This window comes from Eretmochelys imbricata, chromosome 4, assembly GCF_965152235.1.
Source record: "Eretmochelys imbricata isolate rEreImb1 chromosome 4, rEreImb1.hap1, whole genome shotgun sequence".
Classification (NCBI taxonomy): domain Eukaryota; kingdom Metazoa; phylum Chordata; order Testudines; family Cheloniidae; genus Eretmochelys; species Eretmochelys imbricata.
Window position 1 is genome coordinate 135851870 of NC_135575.1, and position 18591 is coordinate 135870460.

The window sequence follows — 18591 nt, forward strand, 5'->3', positions numbered from 1 at the left end:
TCTGGAAAAAAGAGCCTCTACTGAAATGGAGTGGAAAGCCTTGGACAATATTTGAGAGACTGAGGCAAGATCTTCAAATTGACCTACACAAGGAGGATTTTGATGAAGTGGTGGAGCTGCAGAAGAAACTTGAGGTATGACTGTGGGTATTGGACAGGCACCCAGGGATCTGGAGGTCCTTGGTACTGAGAACAGATTGGAGCCAAGAAATGGTGAGCCATGTGTCTCAGGCACAGCCAGGTCTCAGGAAAAGCAAAACTCTTGTGCCACTGAGTGTTGTGGTACTGTGTCGAGGGCTTGAGACAAAGTTGATGGTACCATGAGTCTTGAGTGCTGCAAGAGGAGTCCAGATGGAGCCCTAGCAGTCTTTTTCAGTACTGAGTATGAAGAGGTAAAGCTCTTCATGCCACCTCACTCCTTTCATGGTACCAATTGTCTATTGGAGCCCAACATTTTGAAGTCTCTAGGCTTAACAGTGCCATTGTCGGTACCTGAGGAACCAGCAGCCTCATGGGTTCCGGGTTGGAGAGATGGGAGCCAAAGTGGCTGGAGTCACTGGCAACCTTGACTTTTTTTGAAGTACATTCCATACCCAGAGAACTTGGGGCACAGTCTTTGGAAGTCTTATGAGAGGACACTTGAATCTTCTTCTTAGGTGCCTTGAGGAGTGTGGCTCGGAGGTAGTAGAGATAGTCAACTTACTTGAAGACCAGCATATAGAGGCAATGGGGGAGGAGTCCCCGGCCCAGATCAGAGGCAGGGCTCAGTGAGCTATCCATCATGAGAAGACGAAGTTTGAGCGCCCTTTTTTTTTAAGCTCTAGATTTTAATGCCAGATTACAGAAGTTGTGCTTTTGGGAAATATGGAATTTCCTGAGGCATTGGATGGACTGGAAGTGTCCATCAGTCACTGGTATTACCTCCCGGTATGATAAGCAGCGTTTAAAACTGAGAGAACCAGGCATGCCCTCCCAGAAATGTAGAACTCCCAGGAGGGAAGAAATTATCTAAAACGATAACAGTCCTTTTCTCTCTCTCTCTCTAGATAATTTTCTTTTCTTTTCAAAACCACTGCAGCTAAACTACAACTAACTACTACTAACAACTATAATTAACTAGTAAAAGACCTAAGGGGACACATTTGAGGTAAAACTCACAATGGACAACTGCGAAGGCTCTGCCCCAGGCCTAGGCCACTTGTCCACGCAGTACTATATAGCAACGGCGTCGAGCATGACACTGAGTAACACACATGAATAGGCCGAATGGACATAGCAATGTGAAATCTCCAATCAAAGGGGCATGTAGCGCTAGCTCACCTAGTGTGGAGAACCCATAGGTACACTATTCTAAGAAGTAATTATTTCAAACGAACATAAAGTAGTATATGAAAGAACATCAACGTCATGGTCCAAAATTACCTAAATATACAGTTATCAAGGTGGCTGTTTTGTTTGTTGTTTTTGCAAATCTTGGTAAAATGTTTTACTAAAACAGTTTATGGTCCAGGTCCTAAAGTCCTTACTTAGCCCAAATTCATACTGAAGTCAAGTTTTCTTTCATATATAGAATCATAGACTATCAGGGTTAGAAGGGACCTCAGGAGGTCATCTAGTCCAACCCCCTGCTCAAAGCAGGACCAATCCCCAACTAAATCATCCGAACCAGGGCTTTGTCAAGCCTGACCTTAAAAACTTCTAAGGAAGGAGATTCCACCGCCTCCCTAGGTAACGCATTCCAGTGTTTCACCACCCTCCTAGTGAAAAAAGTTTTTCCTAATATCCAGCCTAAACCTCCCCTACTGCAACTTGAGACCATTACTCTTTGTTCTGTCATCTGCTACCACTGAGACCAGTCTAGATCCATCCTCTTTGGAACCCCCTTTCAGGTAGTTGAAAACAGCTATCAAATCCCCCCTCATTCTTCTCTTCCGTAGACTAAACAATCCCAGTTCCCTCAGCCTCTCCTCATAACTCATGTGTTCCAGTCCCCTAATCATTTTTGTTGCCCTCCGCTGGACTCTTTCCCATTTTTCCACATCCTTCTTGTAGTGTGGGGCCCAAAAGTGGACACAGCACTCCAGATGAGACCTCACCAATGTCGAATAGTGGGGAACGATCACATCCCTCGATCTGCTGGCAATGCCCCTACTTATACATCCCAAAATGCCATTGGCCTTCTTGGCAACAAGGGCACACTGCTGACTCATATCCAGCTTCTCGTCCACTGTAACCCCTAGGTCCTTTTCTGCAGAACTTCTGCCTAGCCATTCGGTCCCTAGTCTGTAGCTGTGCATTGGGTTCTTCCGTCCTAAGTGCAGGACCCTGCACTTATCCTTGTTGAACCTCATCAGATTTCTTTTGGCCCAATCCTCCAATTTGTCTAGGGCCCTCTGTATCCTATCCCTACCCTCCAGCGTATCTACCTCTCCTCCCAGTTTAGTGTCATCTGCAAACTTGCTGAGGGTGCAATCCACACCATCCTCCAGATCATTTATGAAGATATTGAACAAACCTGGCCCGAGGACCGACCCTTGGGACACTCCACTTGATACCGGCTGCCAACTAGACATGGAGCCATTGGTCACTACCTGTTGAGCCCGACAATCTAGCCAACTTTCTATCCACCTTATAGTCCATTCATCCAGCCCATACTTCTTTAACTTGCTGGCAAGAATACTGTGGGAGACCGTGTCAAAAGCTTTGCTGAAGTCAAGGAATAACACGTCCACCGCTTTCCCCTCATCCACAGAGCCAGTTATCTCATCATAGAAGGCAATTAGATTAGTCAGGCATGACTTGCCCTTGGTGAATCCATGCTGACTGTTCCTGATCACTTTCCTCTCCTCTAAGTGCTTCAGAATGGATTCCTTGAGGACCTGCTCCATGATTTTTCCAGGGACTGAGGTGAGGCTGACTGGCCTGTAGTTCCCCGGATCCTCCTCCTTCCCTTTTTTTAAAGATGGGCACTACATTAGCCTTTTTCCAGTCGTCCGGGACTTCCCCCGATCGCCATGAGTTTTCAAAGATAATGGCCAATGGCTCTACAATCACATCCGCCATCTCCTTTAGCACTCTCAGATGCAGCGCATCCGGCCCCATGGACTTGTGCTCGTCCAGCTTTTCTAGAAAGTCCCAAACCACTTCTTTCTCCCCAGAGGGCTGGTCACCTCCTCCCCATACTGTGTTGCCTAGTGCAGTAGTCTGGGAGCTGACCTTGTTCGTGAAGACAGAGGCAAAAAAAGCATTGAGTCCATTAGCTTTTTCCACATCCTCTGTCACTAGGTTGCCTCCCTCATTCAGTAAGGGGCCCACACTTTCCTTGATTTTCTTCCTGTTTCTTCTCGTTACTCTTAACATCTCTTGTTAGCTGCAATTCCAGGTGTGATTTTGCCTTCCTGATTTCACTCCTGCATGCCCGAGCAATATTTTTATATTCTCCCCGGTCATTTGTCCAATCTTCCACTTCTTGTAAGCTTCTTTTTTGTGTTTAAGATCAGCAAGGATTTCACTGTTAAGCCAAGCTGGTCGCCTGCCATATTTACTATTTTTTCTACACATCAGGATGGTTTGTCCCTGTAACCTCAATCAAGATTCTTTAAAATACAGCCAACTCTCCTGGACCCCTTTCCCCCTCATGTTATTCTCCCAGGGAATCCTGCCCATCAGTTCCCTGAGGGAGTCAGTCTGCTTTTCTGAAGTCCAGGGTCCGTATTCTGCTGCTCTCCTTTCTTCCCTGTGTCAGGATCCTGAACTCGACCATCTCATGGTCACTGCCTCCCAGGTTCTCATCCACTTTAGCTTCCCCTACTAAGTCTTCCCGGTTTGTGAGCAGCAGGTCAAGAAGAGCTCTGCCCCTAGTTGGTTCCTCCAGCACTTGCACCAGGAAATTGTCCCCTACCCTTTCCAAAAACTTCCTGGATTGTCTGTGCACTGCTGTATTGCTCTCCCAGCAGATATCAGGGTGGTTGAAGTCTCCCATGAGAACCAGGGCCTGCGATCTAGTAACTTCCGTGAGTTGCCGGAAGAAAGCCTAGTCCACCTCATCCCCCTAGTCCGGTGGTCTACAGCAGACTCCCACCACGACATCACCCTTGTTGCTCACACTTCTAAACTTAATCCAGAGACTCTCAGGTTTTTCTGCAGTTTCATACTTGAGCTCTGAGTGGTCATACTGCTCCCTTACATACAATGCAACTCCCCCACCTTTTCTGCCCTGCCTGTCCTTCCTGAACAGTTTATATCCATCCATGACAGTACTCCAGTCCTGTGAGTTATCCCACCAAGTCTCTGTTATTCCAATCACAACATAATTCCTTGACTATGCCAGGACTTCCAGTTCTCCCTGCTTGTTTCCCAGGCTTCTTGCATTTGTGTATAGGTATACGATTTGTGTTGTTTTATACATTTGTGATATTTCATGCTCAATAATTCTATAACTCATTTGAACTCATTCTCCAACTCAAAATTTCATAAATCTGGTTTAAAGTCAGCAGGTTAAGGACCCAGAGAACCAGCAGGAGCTCAAAAGAAGGAGAGGCAGGCTAACTGCACCTAACATTCAAACCACAAATAAAGAAGACAGTCTCTTATGGAGATTGCCATTGTTAAGAGAAAACTATTCCGTTCATATTGTCATATCAGTCCACGCTCCCTGAGGGACTGTTACAACCCTATGTTTTCGTTACTTATTTTGTTTTGTAAACTTTGCCTAAGTAAGCATCCTGAAGAAAGGAGGGCTCTTGGATGGCTTTCTAAAATTAGGTCCCGAAAAAGAGAGGTTATTCTTCTGCTCCAGACAGTTTCCTGCTCTTTTCAGGAGAAACTTTAGATCTGGGCACAGGCTCAACGTACATTACGGTGACCAGATATCCCAATTTTGTCAGGACAGTCCTGATATTTGGGGCTTTTTCTTATATAGGTGCCAGTTACCACCCCCCCCCCCGATCCTGATTTTTCACACTAGTTATCTGGTCACCTTAACATACATTAACAGGAAGCATGATGTTCTTATACTAGTGATTTGATGCTATATAACTACTAACCTTAGAAAAATCTCTTAGAAATAAAATTGATTATCTGACAAAAGATTTCACACAAAAATACCCTTCAAAAATGTGAAAAGGACACTGTAAACTTTTCATCATTTGCTGACAGTCAATTAGTGAATGACTAATGTAAAGTGTTCCAATTCATTTATATTTATAATTAATCAACAAACTTTAAAGTCATAAATCAAAGACTCAGAGTAGCAGCCGTGTTAGTCTGTATCCGCAAAAAGAAAAGGAGTACTTGTGGCACCTTAGAGACTAACGAATTTATTTGAGCACAAGCTGAAGTGAGCTGTAGCTCACAAAAGCTTATGCTCAAATAAATGTTAGTCTCTAAGGTGCCACAAGTACTCCTTTAAATCAAAGTCTGACACTATAATTCAGGTTATGAATAATTGTTTCAGGTTTCCTTACTGTTGAAGATACAGTTTTTCACAAATGTATCTTTACTGGTATACTAAATGTACATAGATTTTTTTCAATAGATGAAATAAAATTTAAAAAAATTATATACCTTGACATGGAAACTTATTATTAAAGTCCTGACAAATGCCATTTTAAAATGGTAGAATATACCAAATGTATTTATCTTATGAAAAATAATTAAATGCTCTCCATTTGTTTAATGCAGTGTTTCCCAAACTTGGGACGCCGCTTGTGCAGGAAAAGCCCCTGGCGGGCCGGGCCGCTTTGTTTATCTGCTGCGCACGCAGGTTTGGCCGATCGCGGCTCCCACTGGCTGTGGTTCGCCACTGCAGGCCAATGGGGGCTGCAGGAAGTGGTGGCCAGTACGTCCCTTGGCCCACACCACTTCCCGCAGCCCCCATTGACCTGCAGCGACGAATTGCGGCCACTGGGAGCCACGATCAGCCGAACCTGTGGGGGGATTAGGGATATGGAACAGCTTCCCTATGAGGAGAGATTAATAAGAGTGGGACTTTTCAGCTTGGAAAAGAGATGATTGAGGGCAGATATGATTGAGCTCTATAAAATCATGACCGGTGTGGAGAAAGTAAATAAGGAAGTGTTATTTACTCCTTCTCATAACACAATAACTAGGGGGTCAACAAATGAAATTAAGGCAGCAGGTTTAAAAACAAACAAAAGGACGTATTTCTTTACATAATGCACAGCCAACCTGTGGAATTCTTTGCCAGAGGATGTTGTGAAGGCCCAGACTATAATAGGGTTTTAAGGAAAAAAAAAACAAAACAAGATAAGTTCAGGGAGGATAGGTCCATCAATGGCTATTAGCCAGGATGGGCAGGGATGGTGTCCCTAGCCTCTGTTTGCCAGAAGCTGGGAATGGGTGAGGGGATGGATCACTTGATGATTCTTTGTTCTGTGCATTCCCTCTGAAGCACCTGGCACTGGCCACTGTCAGAAGACAGGATACTGGGCTAGATGAACCTTTGGTCTGACCCAGCATAGCCATTCTTATGTTCTTAACTACCCCTATTATAAGGTTTGCAAGAGCTGGTCTGTACAGATGAAAACTGCTCAGATGGCCTATGTACACTCGTAGCTGAAAAGTAAAAGAAGCATCAGCATGGGAGAAAGGCTTAGATAACTTCCTTTGAAAAAATAGTTTTAAATTTAATGTTTATACACTTCACCAGACAGCTTCATGGATTATAGATCCTCCCCCACACTCCCGAAAGTATTAATAAATCATCATTTTACACATAATACAAAAGTCAATGCAATGATATTTTCATTAAGGAGAAGTCTGAGGATTGCTGGTTTGTTAGTTTTTCCCAATCTTTTTAAAGACAACAAAAGTTGCCTCTGACCATGGCAGAATCTAAAGAGAATCTATCAAATCTTTTAGAAGCAAAGATAGTTTAGTTTCAATTTGTTCTAATCTAGTGGGGATTGGTTACTAATCTTCTATACTCTGTTTATTGCATGATAAAGTTATTCAAAAATAAATTACAGGATGACCGTACAATAAAAAACACTAAATGAATTTGTATTTCCATTCTAACTTTCTTAAAAAAAATATTTCATTTCAATGGAAGTTAGGATTATAAATACCTTTGAGGATCTGGGCCTTAATCTCTCTGTGTCAATTGTAAAATAAGGATAGTACTTCCCTAACACCCGGGGTGGTGTTAAGATAAATACATGAAAAGATTGTGGGGCACTCAGATCTAACAATAATGGGGGGCTGTATAACTACCTCAGACAGAAAGAAGTGTCCTACCTCTCCCACCCCCGCCCCCCAAGTAAGAAAATTATACTCCAGGCTTCTAGTAGCTCTACTTGCATTGCTTGATGTTCCTGAGTTATTATATATAAAAGTCATGATGACAGTATTGCAATCCATTTATCCACTTTGTGGTCTAGCATCATACCTCCTCCCATTTTTCGATAGCTAACACATAATAAGAAAAACAGATTTTGATGCTTTTGGTTCCAGTTTAATTTGTCCACTTTAAATATCCGCACATAAATTCATTTAGATGATCTCACACCACAGAAAGTCATGTGAGACAAAAAAGTTATTACTATACTGCTCTACTCTCCATGTTCACTGCACAGTAAATTTATTCAATAATAAATGATACTGGATGCTGTACAATAAAAATACTAAGTGGTTTTGCAAAAAGAAAAGGAGTCCTTGTGGCACCTTAGAGACTAACCAATTTGTATTCCCATTGGATTTTTAAGTTTACTTTTGGTATCCAAGAAAGAAACAAACAGTATTTTATCATTAATTATAATCTAAATCATATTCACGATGAATTGCTATATCTTTCTGTAATATTAACTTACTAGGGAATGGAAATGCTATATAGTACAGAGTAGAAACGGAAATAATTCACGTGTCCACTAGGTGGTGATATTCTACAAAAAATAGAAGGCAGCAGAGACTCTTGCTGTATAATACAGGTGCAACGCACTGGAGTCCCATGCATATAACATGGTTTACAAAAGGTTTTTTCTCTGCTGCATGACTGAGGTGAGCACCCAATGATTTCCAGTGTCTACAGTTACCATTCCCTCTAAAAAACCAACTTCCACAAACTAACATAGCCCACTTATCTAAACACACAGAGACACTGAGGACAGAGTTCTGGCTCAGGTCACTCAAATGCTCTGCATTCCAGGGCAGACTGATCCTGCTGCTCAACTGTTCCACTTCAGTTGGAAGCCTCTCTGCTCCTGTAAGCGGAGGGGAGCCCGAGAGAGTAGGGAGCCCAGAGCTGCCAGAGAAGTCGTATATGGGAGACTGAGGAACTTTTGAGTCTACAAGGGGTACCAGCTGCAAGAAGCCCTGAAAAGAGGTAGCCTAAATTAACTGAATTGTATTCGGGAAAAGGAGCAGTGTGAATTTGGGAAGGGGGAGGGGGAATTTCAGCATACACCAAGACTTCTTTCACATCAGTGTATGGTTCTTTTCTTAAGCATGCTGCAGAACATTACGCAGTTTCTTGTGTTCTTGATCATTATCAGCCCAGTTCAACAAAACAGAACAATTAGCTCCACCCCAGTCAGACCCGCAAATATATGTAAAATATCAGAATTGCCATATTGGATCAGACCATTAGTCTGTCTAGTCTGACAGTGTCCAGTACCAGCTGCTTCAGAGGAAAGCTCAAGAAATCCTAGGTGGATATTCATGGAATAACTTGCCCATAGAAGAAGTTTCTTCCTAGCCCACTCACCCACAGGTTGACTTAAGTGCAGATTATGAGGGTTTATAGCCCCTTTTCTGTATTTTTTTTAATCAGTTGTACCTCTGGGTTGTTCTCATTATCCATAGAAGTGTCCCATCCTTTTTAAAAATCTTACCAAACTCCAAGCCTCAACGCTATCTGGTGGGAATGAGTTGGAGGGTGCAGAGGGGAAATCACATAAATGTTCACCCACCAAAAGGAGAATTCGAAGCTGCAGGTTTTGCACTCTTTGCCACTTTTGTACTTGGCAAAACTATTGGCTCCTATTGAAAAAATAAAAATGCTCTTGCATTTTGAAGCCTAGACATGATCTCCTCCACTAAAGAGGTAGCACTTGTAGTGGATGGCCTTATTCAAATCTTTTGAATCTATACAAATCCTTAACTAGTTTTGGTTTTATTACAAGGCAATTTTGTTTACATCAGTTATGTCTATTTGTTCAATAACGTCTAATTTTCACACCTGATCAGTTTCAGCTTTTACTTTTGTTTCCCAATGCTACTGGGACTTTATGGTCTGTATGCATTTTTAGTGGGACATTGTGATCTATAGCATTGTAATGTATTATAGCCTTAATGCATCCAAGTTCAGTAACACCGCATCAAATTCTTTAAGCACAAACATTTGTATCCTATTTGATAGACCAACTGATCATATATGGAATCACATGTAATTAGACAAGTTTAGCTTAGAATTTCTATACAGGGTTCTCAATCTTTTTTGTAAATGTTTGCTGTGATTCCATACTGCTCCAGTTTCTATTCTGATATTTACTTTTAATTAATTAATTTCCAGTGTCACAAACCAAGCTATTGTATACCTTTGCTTTATAAATATGCTGAGATCCAACAGAGAGTTCTGTGTCAGCATAGCTTTTTATTGTAACTGTATGTTCATTAATGTAGTTTGCTTTTTATTTCTTTGCAATTTGTTTTGAGAACATGCTTTTGCAAAATGGTCACTTTTATTGCCGACATGACATTGTACCTCTTATGTTGAGCACTTTTGTTTCACACTGTGACTGTTCCCCCGTGTATTACAAACAAAAGTGTTTTCTGCTATTTGTATACCATTGTATTCTGCTTTGTGCCTTGGTATGCAGTTTTCATTAGATACACACCAGATCTTTCATTGCATTTAAGAAGCACTGTTTCCACTAGCCCTGTAAACTTCCATTTTTTCCCCCGAAAGCCAAGTCAGTTTCTCACACGAACCGTACTATGACTTGATTATCAATTATACCACAAACAATTCACTCTATAACAGTCCCTCTGTTAAGTGCAAATTCACATGACCTAGCTTTATTATATAGATCTGCAAGATAATGCCCAGTCATTCAATCTGGCAGCTGGTTAGTAATAAAGAAATGGTGTTTTCCAAAATGATGGGCTTTGACTGATCACAGAATTATTGAAAAATTTGAATTACTTTGTGTAGCAGTTTGGAGCCTTCTTTTTCCTTCCAATAGATCACGCTGTAGATTTTCAATATCTTGGGGCCTTCTACCTGCAGCAAAGTCCCTGCTGCAAAGCATGGAGGCATTACAGCTTCTCAACAAGACAGTTGTAAGAATTTTTAAACATGGGGAAAACAATGTATTTCATTTTTGGAAATGGCTGAACCATTTTAGCTTAAACTCCAAAACCAAAAACAAACAAACCAACAAACAAGAACAGGAACATTTTCAGCCTAAATATCTTAAGTTTGACAAAGCTATACAGAACTGAAAACAAGGTCTCACAATGGAAAGTGCTAAGCAATCTTACCAATCTGAGGAACAACTAGTTGTGCCTATAACACCACTTTGGATTTTATACACTTAAACAAATGATTGTCCTTTCTTCTATTATATCTTATTCTCTTTCTTTAATAAACCCTGAATTTAGACAAATACTTTTTGTATATATGTTATTGGTCACAACAAAATCTAGAGAGTCAGATAAATTGTATGGAAATTAAACATCAAACCCAAATTATCCAGTTGAAACTAAGAGCAATAATACTTACATTAAATATAGGCAATGTCAAATACTATACACTTACTATCACCTGTTTAAAACAAAAGAAAAACATCTAAAACTAAAAATATTTCAGTGTCAAACCCTGACTAAATGGATTCATAAGCTCTTTACATTCCTATATAAAATATTTCCAAAATCTAGTAAATTATAGTTCTTCTCCAAAGACTACGATACATACAAATTATACAGAGGTAGCTGTTTCATTGCAGTATACAATCAACATGTCATAGAATATGACAATTACCATGTGAAATCTATTTAAAGATGACAGTTTAAGTGTTTAAAATAGGTACAGCCTAATTTAAACTAAATATGAGGCTATTTTGGTTTACAAAGTACTTCAAATCATTAACAATGCAGGTATTTGTAAATAGCAGTGATGTTGAGAACTATGGAAAGCCGAGTCTGAAATTAGCAGTAGCTCAGTGAAAGAAGTTTCAAGTGGTATTATGCTTAAGGACAAATCCGCACTCTTTTTGCTTTAGTGAAGAATGATTCTTTTGCCCTACTGTAAGTGTTTAGTATACACTTCATATCCATGCCAGGTTACCACTCATGCAAGTTTTTTACTACAGGAGATATTGAAACATTAATGTAGCAATGCTAATTACTCAGCCAAAAGGATTAAAAGTAGTATTATTTTCCCTTGCTGAAGTTATACTTTAATAAGGAGGGTCAGAAGTTTCTCTCTATCCCCTTGTTTCCTGTGCTGCAGTCATGCTGGCCTGTTTTATCTGTTAGCACATAGAGAAGTGACTTTAGAATCATCTCAGAATTGCAGCTACATTTGTTAGACAGGTAATCTTAGAGCTAAAGAGAGTGATGTGTCAGCCCCAAGAACAAGGCTGAGTAAGTCCCTGTCTGCAGCTAAGCATTCAGGTGAAAGTGGCTAAAAGCGGGCAAAACAAGATTACATTCAAATGAATCTTCTGTGTCCTCAGTGAAATGGACAAATTAAAATAACTTCTTTTTTACTTCTTAATATTAGGAAGAAAGAGACTTTCTGAAAATAAAGCATATACATTTTTCACAAGTGCACTTACAAATCATGATGTGACTATGGTTTTACGTGTCACACATGAATCTATTACACTTGCAACACAATGCAAAAGTGTGAAAATATATTACCTGAAAGAGGAATGATGTCTGAATATTCCTACGAAGAATCAGGGGATCCTACCTGATGACCAGCATAGTCTTCTCAGTCCCAAATATCAATGCATTTATTATCACTAAGCACAATGCCCCTTGTTGCATTGAACAGTAGCCCTTTCCAGATAGTGGTGGCAGCATCAGTTAGAAACTGATAAGCATCACATGATAATGGTCAGTTTCAAAATTCTGCTGTTCATACCATGTGAAAAACCCTCCTGTGCAAGATCCAAAGTACAATTAGATCAAACAGTGATAATTTTAGGGGACTCTCACCATTAAGGAAGTTTAAAAACAAATATAGTACAGGCACTTGAAAAATATGGGATTCCTAAAATCTTGACCCACCGTTTAAAGCCACAATTACTTCAGTATGAAAAAAATATGATCAGTTTAATCAGAAGATACAGCATATGTATTATGGGCACAAAGAAGTTTTGAAAAAGCACAAATCAAAAATTATTTTAAACCCAGATGGGTCACACTTTAAACATAGGGTCCTGCAATATCTACACAGAGGGGGTTTTCTTGGCCAATTTCAGACCCTTCATAATCAGGTTTATTTTTGCTGAAGTCAATAAGTTTGCCAGAGATAAATTTGTCCTTTTATGTATTATCAAGGCTTTTGACACTGCACGAGCAATTCTGTTCCATGCTAGCAGTGATAAACATCAATAATTTTAAAGATGTATTAACATCAAGACAACGATCAGATTCCGTGTCATTTAACAACATATTCACAGCAAAAAATAAAAGGATTAATAAAGTCAATATTGACCGTTTCCAAGGCTACCAATATTTGCTAGACCATTTAAATTGACACCCAGCACAGAAGAAACACAGAACCATACCCTATAAAAAATCATTTAAAAAAAAAACAAAAAACAATTTTAAACTTTGTCTAAATAGAGCTCTTTTCACATAGAATCACACAACTTTCCTATCCCAGCTATTAAGGTAACTCATGTCAATAAATTTGTTTCTGGATAAGGCAATCAAAGGCATATTAAATATCCCCTATATAGACAGAGGAAAAGCTTGATAAAACTAATTGTGTCTTACAATGTGTGCTGAAGGTACCAAGCTCTAGGCAGATGGAGCATATTCCCGAGACATAGGCTTTCCATTGAGAAGCCATGTCATCAGCCTTTACAGGGTGTTAAATTCAAGGAAAAAATAGATAGAACAAGGGGAGGGGAAGAGCTGTTCTCTCAACAGTTCTCAAACAACTCAGATTCAGACCATTTAGGGTTTTATAGATCCTAACCAGCACCTTCATTTTGCACCTGGGACTGTGCATGGTAGCTAATGCAGAAAACAGAGTACTGATGTTCATCTTAAAATGGCACACTTTGGGGTCCATTTCTGAGTGTGGAAAATGGTTAGGACACTGCGGAGGCTACCACAACCAAAATAATAAATCACATTTTAAAAACCTACATTACAGGAATGCTTACATTGCAAAGTCAAGCACTCAAAAGCCAGAAAATGCCAGAATTGGGGCTGGCTCTGCAAATTTAATCTGGCCCCCTTGTTGCTATGCATTATGATCACAATCTTTAATTACATGATCACATATACTTTACCAGTGGGTTTCATAGCTATTTGCTGATAGCAGAGGAACATAGAGACTGAGGACCCTGGGTTCAATTCCAGGTTCTGGAGGGGAGTGTTCTCTAGTGGGAACAGACCTTTCTGGTCCTGTACTCCCACCCTGTCTGTCCTCTCTGCTCTTATCCACACACACACACCCTGACCTCCTCCTACCCCCAATCTCCCGGCTCCAGCTCCTCTCCTCCAGTGCTCCAATGCACTTCTTACCCTGGCTCCTGTCCCCTCTTCTCCTCCAACCTCCCTAGATCACATAACCCTTTTCCTTCCTCTGCTCCTATTTGCCCCAATACAGACAAGGAGACAAGTGGAGCATGATTGAAAAGGCCCAGCCTGTCGAAGAATCAAGTTCTTACATTCTAAGTGAGATGAAGCATCTATGTTGCTTCCACCTTCCCTACAACTGAATGCCCCAAAACCATTGCTAAGGCAGAGTTAAGGCTTTACAGTGGCAGCTCCTGCCCTTCCAGGATGGCATGACCTTACCTATAGCAGAGCTGCTGCTCTGTTGCTGTAATTAGAGAGAGTGGAGAAGGGCAGGGCGGGGCACTACATCTATAAGCAGCACAGGGGGTTGGGAGAGGTGTGAAGTGAGCCACACAGCTGAATGAGATGTTCTCTGATTAAAGAGGATGCCCCAGGGAGAGGAATGCAGCCTGAAAAAATAGCTCGGAGCAGCGAGAACTGCTCCATTCATGTTAGTGGGTGTTCCTATTCCCCCCACCTCCATGTTGGAGAGTTTCTGATTGTGTCAAGCATACCCGTTCGGTGTCAGTAGTGTGTTCTTGATACAGGCGCCCAGCATGACTGTTCAACCTCCCCACCCAGACAGGCAGGGCTTCCCCAGATTGTGGCTCCCCTGGGCCAGGTGGGAGGGTAAAGAGTTGGGCTCAGAACCCCCTGGAGGGACAAGGCACCCCAGCTCCCAGCTCACATGAAGGGGGTAAGGAATGGGGCTCAATACAAGAACCTGATTAACACAAGGGTGGGTGGGGGAGTGTCAGACTCCCATAGATGGGTCGGGGCTTCACAGATCCTGGCACATACACACAGGGGGAGGGAGTGGGGTTTAGACACACCTGTGGGCTCGGACTTGTGGGGGGGACTTAATAAGAGGGGTTCAATCACCTCCCCAGAAAAGCAAGACTCCTCCAGAAGCAGGCTTGTATGAGGGGCCATGGAGGGGGTCAGACTCCCAGAGATGGGCAGGGGCCATCAAGCCCCCACCCCCAGATCCTGACACAAACAGAGGGAGAGGTTCAGAAACTCCCAGATGGCAGGGACCCAGGACATCTCAACTCACATGAGAGAAGGTAGGGAGACGGTCTCAGGCTGCTAGCCCCCGCAGACTACTGCTCCCCCCCAGAGGAGGCACATGGAGGGGGGGGTTAGATCCCCATAGATGGGTAGGGGTCCCCCAGATCTTGGCACAGACATTGGGGTCAAAGAGCAGGGCTCAGACATCCCAAAGAGGCAAGCCCCCCCCATAATCCAACCCACATGAGGCAGGGAGATTGGAGAGGGGCTCAGATTCCCTAGACAAGTAGGGGCTCCCCAAATCCTGGTGTAACACTGACAGACCCCGGTCATCAGCAGGCGGGATCGAACCAGGGACCTCTGGAGCTTAGTGCATGAGCCTCTACCACATGAGTTAAAAACCAACTGCCTCTTAGCTAAGGCTGTAGACCAGACTCATTAGTCTCTCTCTCTCTGTAAGTGTTCTCAGTGCCACTAGGCGGGACAGAATACCACACACACAAGGAGGAAGGTAGCAGGGATCAGAGGCCCTGGTGGGGGCAGGGATACCCAGATCCCAGCTCACATGGGATGGGTGGGGAGAAGGGCTCAGACCACCACCAGATCCTGGCACACACACAGAAGGAGAAATGTGGGGATGACAGCTCCCTGACCCTATTTTTTGCCAGTCGTCCTACCACTCACCCCTATGTCCCCTTCCCAGCGTCCCTTCCCCTCCCCCTCATGAGCCCCCCCCAACTCCTCTCACCTCCCCTACCACCCATCCGCATTTACCCCTCCCCTCAATGCAACCCCCAAATGATTCTCACTCCTATTCCCCCCACTTCTCCACCCCCTAAAATGCCTTCCCACAGCACTGAGGGCAAGCCTTTGCATATCAATTTAAAACAAATGTTTACAAAAATACTTTGATTACACTGTCTCCCCCGCTGCCCAAAGACAGAAAAAAAAAATAACAGAGAGATTTTAGCCAAATGTCTTTCTACCTTTCTCAGATTTCTGTCCAAGGTGGGACTCACGCTGACACTGGGTCATTGTCACAGGTTCAAAGAAACTACTGCCTAGTCCCTTGAGATATGAAGCAAGTGTAGAATCATAGAATCATAGAATATCAGGGTTGGAAGGGACCCCTGAAGGTCATCTAGTCCAACCCCCTGCTCAAAAGCAGGACCAATCCCCAATTAAATCATCCCAGCCAGGGCTTTGTCAAGCCTGACCTTAAAAACTTCTAAGGAAGGAGATTCCACCACCTCCCTAGGTAACGCATTCCAGTGTTTCACCACCCTCCTAGTGAAAACGTTTTTCCTAATATCCAACCTAAACCTCCCCCACTGCAACTTGAGACCATTACTCTTTGTCCTGTCCTCTTCTACCACTGAGAATAGTCTAGAACCATCCTTTCTGGAACCACCTCTCAGGTAGTTGAAAGCAGCTATCAAATCCCCCCTCATTCTTCTCTTCTGCAGACTAAACAATCCCAGTTCTCTCAGCCTCTCCTCATAACTCATGTGTTCCAGACCCCTAATCATTTTTGTTGCCCTTCGCTGGACTCTTTCCAATTTATCCACATCCTTCTTGTAGTGTGGGGCCCAAAACTGGACACAGTACTCCAGATGAGGCCTCACCAATGTTGAATAGAGGGGGACGATCACGTCCCTCGATCTGCTCGCTATGCCCCTACTTATACATCCCAAAATGCCATTGGCCTTCTTGGCAACAAGGGCGCACTGCTGACTCATATCCAGCTTCTTGTCCACTGTCACCCCTAGGTCCTTTTCCGCAGAACTGCTGCCTAGCCATTTGGTCCCTAGTCTGTAGCGGTGCATTGGGTTCTTCCATCCTAAGTGCAGGACCCTGCACTTATCCTTATTGAGCCTCATCAGATTTCTTTTGGCCCAATTTGTCTAGGTCCCTCTGTATCCTATCCCTGCCCTCCAGCGTATCTACCACTCCTCCCAGTTTAGTATCATCCGCAAATTTGCTGAGAGTGCAATCCACACCATCCTCCAGATCATTTATGAAGATACTGAACAAAACCGGCCCCAGGACCAACCTCTGGGGCACTCCACTTGACACCGGCTGCCAACTAGACATGGAGCCATTGATCACTACCCGTTGAGCCCGACAATCTAGCCAACTTTCTACCCACCTTATAGTGCATTCATCCAGCCCATACTTCTTTACAATGGTGAAGGCTAACAGTCATGTTAACTCCTTCGTCTGCGCACGTTCGATGTAATCAATTTGGCATGTCAATAGGTGCATGAGTATTAGAACTGCTTGGCACATGCCTAACTAGAGAAGCAAACTCTTTTTCAAATAATACTTTAATTTCATTTCCCCCAAAGGACTGATGGGTGCCAACAACTCTGTTGGGATAGCTCTTGAGCATCTGAGCCCCTGGTGCAATGATCTGAACTCTGGTTTGATCCCTATCTGTGCACTAAAAACAGGAGTAGAGAGGTTATTTTATCTCCATATTTTTCACTGGTGCAGCTGCTACTGGAATATTGTGTCCAGTTCTGCTGTTCACAATTCAAAAAGGTTGTTGATAAATTGGAGAGGAATCAGAGAAGAGCCACAAGAATGATTAAATAGAAAACCTGCCTTATCGTGGTAGACTCAAGGAGGTCATTCTATTTAGAGTAACAAAGAGAAAGTTAAGGGTGACTTGATTAGTCTATATGTACCTACATGGGGAACAAATATTTAATAATGGGCTCTTCGATCCAGCAGAGGAAAGTGTAACATGATCCAATAGGTGGAAGCTGAAGTTAGACAAATTCAGATGTGCTGTCCTGCTCCCTGATTAACTGTGCTGCTAGGCAACCAATGAGCCCAGCTGCATTGCCTTAGACCAGAGGTTCTGAAACTGTGGTCCATGGACTGCGAGCTCCATTCATGTGGTCCGCGGATAGTTCCCTCTAAGGCGCAGGCGTGGCTCCACTAATTAGGTGCCTGGACCCTGGAGAAGATGCATATGTAAGGTGAGGTGGTGGCCTTGGGGGGAATAGGGTGAGAAGAGGGGGTGGGGGAAATCTGGGACATGCAGGGCTGCGGCAGCCAGAAAAAGAGGCGACTTTCCCCAGCTCCAGGACTGTGGCTGCTGGGGAGAAACAGCCCTCCTTCCCAGCCCCAGCTCAGGGGCTGCTGCAGCGGGGGAGAGAAGGAGACCCCCCACTCCTTTCCAGCCCCAGCTTAGGGGCTGCCATGGTGGGGGAGAGGGCACATCCATTGCATTAGAAAAGTAAGACTATTGATATTAAAATAGGAGTTTTGCTTTTATTTGTAGAACTAAAAAACCTTTTTTTTATATATAACACTTTTATCCAAAGCACTTTACAATAGTTAGCTAACAGTACAAACAACATTTGGAAAGATCATTAAGTGGTCTGCTGAGACCCTCAGCAATTTTCAAGTGGTCTATGGGGGGAAAAGAAGTTTGAGAACCACTGCCTTAGACTTCTTAGGGTAGCCACAGCCCCTGATTGGCTGCTGGTTTAGCTGTGCTCCTTATAAGCCTGCCCCCCACAGCAGTTTATAGGCTGCTCAATGCATACTAGACTCACAGCAGTGCTTGCCCTTGTTCCAGTCCTTGCTCCTGCTTGTTCTAGTTCCCTGCTCCTGCTTGTCTCAGCCTGCTTCCAGTGTATGCTCCTGCCCAGCTCCCCAGTAGCTTCAGTGTTTTGGTTTCGAACACTGGCTTTGCCTCTGCTGGCTTATGACTCCAGTTAACCCTCCTGTTCTGGCATTTGGCTTATGCCCCTCTGGTACTGATTGATCAGCTTGTTTCCTGTACTCCACTCACCCTGGACCC

At 43.1% G+C, this 18591-nt stretch overlaps 1 protein-coding gene across 4 annotated transcripts in view; it reads right to left on the reverse strand.

Annotated features, from left to right (window-relative positions):
- Positions 1-18591, reverse strand: part of CTNNA2 (catenin alpha 2) — a 715434-nt gene that overhangs the window by 552538 nt on the left and 144305 nt on the right. The window contains exons 6-7 of one of the 4 annotated variants that reach the window (XM_077814694.1): positions 6351-6403; positions 4333-4363 (exon numbers count right to left, since the gene is read on the reverse strand). The exons of the other annotated variants lie outside the window; for them this stretch is intronic. Of the exons in view, the coding sequence (XP_077670820.1) occupies positions 4333-4363; positions 6351-6403 (84 nt within the window). The remainder of the gene's footprint in view (positions 1-4332; positions 4364-6350; positions 6404-18591) is intronic. 4 annotated transcript variants of the gene reach the window in all.